The sequence below is a fragment of the Clavelina lepadiformis genome, chromosome 3, assembly GCF_947623445.1.
Source record: "Clavelina lepadiformis chromosome 3, kaClaLepa1.1, whole genome shotgun sequence".
NCBI classification, from domain to species: Eukaryota; Metazoa; Chordata; class Ascidiacea; order Aplousobranchia; family Clavelinidae; genus Clavelina; species Clavelina lepadiformis.
In genome coordinates this window covers 18,189,994-18,196,582 of record NC_135242.1, presented here as the reverse complement: position 1 = coordinate 18,196,582, position 6,589 = coordinate 18,189,994, and the positions used below count along the sequence as shown (strand labels likewise).

At 39.6% G+C, this 6,589-nt stretch overlaps 1 protein-coding gene across 1 annotated transcript; it reads left to right on the top strand.

Annotated features, from left to right (window-relative positions):
• Positions 1-4,640: 4,640 nt before the first annotated feature.
• Positions 4,641-5,915, top strand: LOC143449841 (uncharacterized). Its single transcript, XM_076950169.1, has one exon. It carries the CDS (start codon positions 4,641-4,643, stop codon positions 5,913-5,915), a length of 1,275 nt encoding a protein of 424 aa, XP_076806284.1.
• The last annotated feature ends 674 nt before the right edge of the window (positions 5,916-6,589 follow it).

Here is a 6,589-nt window from a genome sequence, read left to right as displayed (position 1 = left end):
ACAAAATCAATGAGTTTCTCAGGGTTTTTCTCATTTTCACCATTAACAGAGTTTAAGCCTTAAACTTTAAGGCCTACACCAGAGGTGGGCAAACTTGTTCAATGAAAGAGTCACTTGTGGAAAATTACAGACACCAGCGAGCCGCAAAATCAGTAGTGTCAATACAAATACGGTAAACAATGCATGGATAATGAACAATAATGGGTACTACTATTCAGCTAGAAGAGTCACTAAAAACATGTTGGCGAGCCGCTGTTTGCCCATCTTTGGTCTACAGTCTACACTCTTCAGCCCAGCCTACATGAGTTTTAATTTAACAAAGTCAAATGGAATCTTTTGGAAGAAGTGACTAGAATAGTAAAGTCAATGGATACGCTAGTTGATACCGGTACCATAGGGTTGCTATACGCCCTCCTTTTGGAAGATTTGTCCTCTTTTTTCAAGACAATTAAATTGTCCGACCGAAGACGCGCTAAAATCCCAAAATGTCCTTTCATACTGGTTGTTTTAATTCGAATTGGCAGCACCTGGCCAAGAAATCTAGATGCATGTTTTGTTTTTTAGATATTTTGTGGTTTATATTGAACTTGAAAAGCATTCAGAAAGTGTAAACCTTTGTTGGCGCCAAGGCAGGCTTTAGTGTCCCAGCATGTGGCACGATCAGAAACATTGTGTTGTCACAAACGCTTTGTTACAATTGCTCAAAGAGTATGAATGATGTTTGCTTGATACATTAGTTTTGAAAGATAGAGCAGAACAAATGTCGGGTTTAGTATAGAAGTGCAAAACCAAATGACGTCACAATTAAGGTAGCTGGGGTCTAGTATACAAAGACATCCTGTGGTTGTACACTGGTATACTAGACCCCAAATTTCATATTTTGCTTTATTTCTTCTTTAATTACAGCTGCAGTTCTAAGAAACGCAAGTAGATAAATGAAAAATTAAAGATTTTGTAATGAAATGGTTGTTTATTGTACTTTAACCTGTAAGGTTAACCCATTTCACTACAATGTTTGTTAGTAGAATTGTTTATTGCGCTCGAAGATATATGAGTCTCAAAGGTCGTTGTATGCTTTTCTTAATCTTAGAATTAATTGTTCACCTTAACGCTAATTGTCTTGAAGATGATGACAAATTTGTCTATCTTGAAACTGAAATTCTTCAAGTTGTATGCAACAATTGGTTGCACAAGAATGACAACTGTATATTCTGATTATATTGAAGCTTCTTTGAACGATTACATTTAAATAAAACATTGGCTCAGCAGCTACAGCATAAAGCTGTCGCTGCTGCAAATATGTTGCAGCTAATAACTTAATACACGAATTGATTGAATGACTGCGACTGACTCACATAATATAGACATGCACAATTGTTATGTCACGTTTCATGAAGGCGGTTTCCGTAAACAAAACAGTATAATATCGTCACAATTTTTCATGATTTTTTGGTAGCATTACGTGTCCTCCTTTTGTGTGATGAGAATATGGTAACCGTATGGTATCATATGTCATTATAGCCTATCTGAAACCATGCCATATAACACACTGATACGGAAAGCAAAAATACTGTTTCCGTCAACAAAAAACATTTAAAATGTTTGAAAATTTGCTTGGTTTTGTGACACCAAAGTGATACTGATTTGAGTCATTACAACTTTGCTTTCCACATTTTTGCTTCTTTTCCGTTCATTAATGTGCTATTGATTTTCTCATTCCCAATGTGCTTTTAACAAGTAATGAAATGATTGATTGATATAGACCAGATAGGCCTAGGCTATAGGCCTACACTGCAAAGTTTCTGGCTAGGGGTGGCAGGGTCATGTGCAGAAAGTTGGATTAACTCAACCCAGTACTCCCAGATTAAACTCCAGACGGTAAATTATGGCAGTTTTCGACGAGAAATCGTGCATGCAGAGACGCAAATTTTGGGGTGGTGACGTTCACCGAAGCCTCAATTCTTTGTTTATTTACAGACACTTTTTTCTCTATTTATTGTAAAGATTAAAAACTTGGAGTGCACATTGATAAATCTCTTGCGTACAACTGCCACACTTTCCGCTAAGCTTACCAGCCTGTGGATTAGACCGTGACAAAACTAGTCTACTTCCAGACTTTACGTGAACGATGGTTTTGGTGGTCGGGCTAGTGCTAGACTGCTAGTGTTACCCTAGCTAGCCAACCAACTTTATATTATACTTTCTGACACATCACTGTATATCTTCGATTGAGGTTTAACTTATTTTAGGATTTTCATACCTTTCTGCTTATCACTTTGAAGTTCAACTGGACCAAGAACAGTGGCAGCTTCAAGTTTCCTTGCGACAACTTGAAATTTTCATCCATATACACATAGAAAGAACTTCATTCAGTTATTCTCCAAAGTGGAAAGTGTGGCGCTTGCAAAACTTTACAACATGCATAACCAACTTAAACTTGATCATCCCCGATTGATAACAAACAAACAAGACAAATTAGCGTATTTGAACACTAACTTGTAATAAATAAACAAAGCATTAAAGCTTCAGTGTACACTGCCACACCAAAATTGTTGTCTTGACATGCATAATTTTGTGTCGAAAACTGCCATACTTTTCAGTCGGACCAGGTTACATTCTGTTGAAGGTCTACAGAGTGACCTACAGTCAAGCAGCATGAATTCATCTTAACGTCGTCATGGCACGGAGCAAATACATGTCTTGGCGCAACCATGTTGAAAGCATGGCAATTACAAATTCACTTTGCTCTTTCGTTTTTCTCTTGTTTTAACAAAAAAGCACAATCACATTGTACTGTATCTCCTTTTTAGAGATTGCAGTTATCATAAAGCATATGCATTATGAGTATGCCAAACAACCTATCGCATGTAATGCGTCGTGACTAGGGTTGGATTATCCGGATAGCGGTTAACCGGTTAACCGCAGGTTTTTTTTCTATCTGATATCCGGATATAAATCTGCCGGTTAACCGGTTAAAAGAGTATCGTTGCTAATGCGTTTTACACTTTTTAATAAGTTTGAACATTCTTTGTTACGTAGAGGCTGACTCCCGCTGAGCGCAATTAAACCTTTTTTCACACTTCTATTGTCTTATACCAGGGGTGGGCAACCTTTTTGAACCCGAGAGCCGCTTTGGTTGTTAAATTTTTACTGACGAGCCAAGTCATAAGAACTTATGACGTCATAAATAGTTATATCGTTTAATTTTTCCATATCTGCATTCCTCAATCGAAAAATATCATTAAATTTGAATAATTAACAACTTGTCATGAATGCTGGCCTAAATAAGGAAAAGAAAAAGAGAGAAACGTTCATAAACGGTAGTCTTGGTAGCCTATACAATTTCTTTGAAATTTTACGATTCGACTAGAAGAGCCACAAAAAACATGCCGGAAAGCCGCAGTTTGTCCACCCCTGTCTTATACTTTCAACTACGGTACTCGTAAAATGCACGAGTGAAATTTAGTATCACGTCACAAAGAAAGCATAATGAATGATGCATTGTGCTTTATAAGGAGGGCGTTGCAGAAGCAGTGAACATTAAATTTGCGTGATTTTTCTCGTATTCGCTCGTACTGCGCGTGTGCGTAGATCTGCAATAAAACTGTGTAATGATTTTACAATCCATTTTTCATGCAAACCTCGTGAAATCGATTGTTTCACTTAGCAGTTATCTAACCGGTTAACCGGTTAGATAAATTCCAAATATACGGATATATCCGTTATCCGGATAGTAAAAATTATTGATATCCGAACTAACCCTAGTCGTGACAGTTAGGGTCAATGTGATTGCGTTTGGTATGGTATCATAATCTTGGCATCCAGGCCGGATAGTGACTGTCAAAACAGCGACTGTCATAATGGCGACTTCATAATAGCGACGTAATCAAGTGAGCGACATTCCAAACAGCGATTGTATAAATGCCGACCGCATTAAAACAGCGACTGTTATGATAGCGACTTAACTAGGCTTACCATATTTTTTTGATTGAAAAGCGAAAGAAAATGCAAACAAGTACCGGAACCGTACGAAATAAGTTCTTTCAATAACCTAACTGCAAAAAGATCATCTCCTCCTCCTCCTAGCCTACTATTACTGAACAGTGAACAAGCGAATGCGCTAACAATCAACTCACCACTGGACCAATTACCCGCTACAATGATGTAACAATTACTTTCACATTTAACACAACGAAACAAGAACACGCATCGGGTATTGCTTTTCAGCAAATTGGCTAAACAAACCAATCACATCATGCTAATATTCGTGTAGTGTGGGGCAATGCTCGCTCAGTAAATGCCAAAGCGGGACTTTTAGTTGACTGATCGGGACGTCGGGACAAAGCCTTTAAAAGCGGGACTGTCCTGGCTAAAACGGGACGTATGGTAAGCCTAGACTTAACTCGTGTTCACTGAGTTGAATTCACTGAGTCGAATGAGGCATTTATAAATGGAAGGCAACACTATGACGTGTCACATTAATTTTAAGGTCGTTTGAAAAATTTGCCCCAATGGATTTTATAATTTCAAGAAAAGGAAGTGACATGATAAGTTATGAAGGCTTTTTGTACAGGAAAGACAAAACAAAGTTAAATACAATCAATTGGAGATGTGCTAAAACAGGTTGTAAAGGTCGCCTAATGACAAGCCTTCAGTATCGTGAGCAACAACAACCCCCAGTGAGCAGTGGCGTCCACACGCATCCACCAAACCCTACGGAAGTGGCAGCCAGGAGAGTTGAAAACAGTGTAAAAACAGCTGCAGTAAGAACACGGGATCCACCACGAAGAATCGTGCAGGATGCATTGACCGAAGTTAATGAAGAAGTTGCAGCAGCTGTTGGCTCTTCCACAAATCTGCGTCAAACCATCAGACGGAAAAGGAAAGCAACAGACAACAACCCCCCAGCTCCTGTTAATGTAGGAGAACTGTTCATACCTGATATGTTGAGACAAACAACAGACCAGCGTGGCTTCCTGCTCTATGACAGTGGGCCTGGAGATGTTCATCGGATGCTTATTTTCAGCACAGATCAGTTTCTTCAAACCTTACACGATTCCGAACACTGGATGTGTGATGGTACATTCAAAGTGTCACCATCCCTTTTTTATCAAGTATACACTGTGCATGCTATGATACGAAACAATGTGCTTCCCTGCATTTTTGTTTTACTCCCAAATAAGCAACAAGTAACATACTCTCAAATGTGGACTGAAATCAAATCACTGAAACCTGGACTCGCTCCAAGAAGTGTACGGATCGACTTTGAACTAGCTTCCAAAGCTGCGCTCATTGAAGCATTTCCTCAAACGCACATCTACGGCTGTTACTTTCACTTGGGACAATCGCTCTGGAGAAAGATTCAGGAAAACGGACTGCAACGGTTATATGTGCAAGACGACAATATTTGGATGGCACTGAAAATGCTCCTTGCTCTTGCCTTTCTACCAGTGGATGAAGTGAGCGATGCCTTTGATGAATTGGTGGCAGACTACCCAGCAGAAGTAATGCCTCTCGTAAATTACTTCGAAGACAACTACGTGGGCCGAAGAAACAGACGGGGAGACAGACGACAGCCATTGTTTCCCGTACATATGTGGAGTGTGAAAGCCAGACAAGATGCGGGACTGCCACGAACCAACAACCAGCTAGAGAGTTGGCACAATGCGTTTCAGGGATCAACGGAAACTCATCATCCTTCCATCTTTCGATTCATCGAAGCTTTAAGACGGGAGGAAGCCCTACAACGGGCAAACCGAACCCAGCTACTACAAGGCAGAGACCTGACTCAGCGAATGAAAAGATACGTGACAATGAACACACGAATCACTGTTGTACAGCAAAATCGAGGCCAGTATGATCTGCGGCAGTTCCTTCGAGCCCTTGCTCACAATTTAGAAATAAACGTGGCTTGATTTTTATTGCAAGACTTTTGGTTGTTTTAAAGTCCCTTTTGGTTTCAATCTTTTTCTAGACCCTGAATTTTATTGCAAGGCTTGACGACTTTCTGTTGTTTGGCTTGACTAGCCTATTTCTTTTTAAATCATGTGACTTCTATGGATAGTCCAAATAAAATGTTGTTTTAAAGTCCCTTTTGGTTTTAATCTTTCACTACGCAGTGTTTGCCTGTTTGTGCGTGCATACGTGTGTAGAGAGGTGTGGGGGATGGAAGGTATGTGTGGAGGGAGTGAAAGAGTGCGTGTGCGCGTAAGCCTTGGATTTAATAAAAGAAGTGAGGTCGCTGTTGTGGCAGTCGCTGTTTTTGATGAATCGCTGTCGTGTAGTCGCTCTATTGACAGTCGCTGTTTTAAATGAATCGCTGTCGTGTGGTCGCTCTATTGACAGTCGCTGTTCTGACAGTCGCTATTTGGAACCCGAGCCCATAATCTTCACCCTCGTACTGAGAAAAGTCTCATAAATACTAATATAACTTATTAGTCTTGTAAAATATTGCAACAATCTAATTAGCCTGCAAGTAAACTTGAATTAAAAAAGGTGTGACAAATTATGCCCCCGTTCAAATATTTATACTAGTACAGAATACAGTAGTAAGTATTAGGCCTGCTGATACTTTATGGTATAGTTTACA

Excerpts from the sequence above, each read along its gene's own strand:
- LOC143449841 (XM_076950169.1), top strand. The coding sequence starts at position 4,641 with ATGACAAGCCTTCAGTATCGTGAGCAACAACAACCCCCAGTGAGCAGT.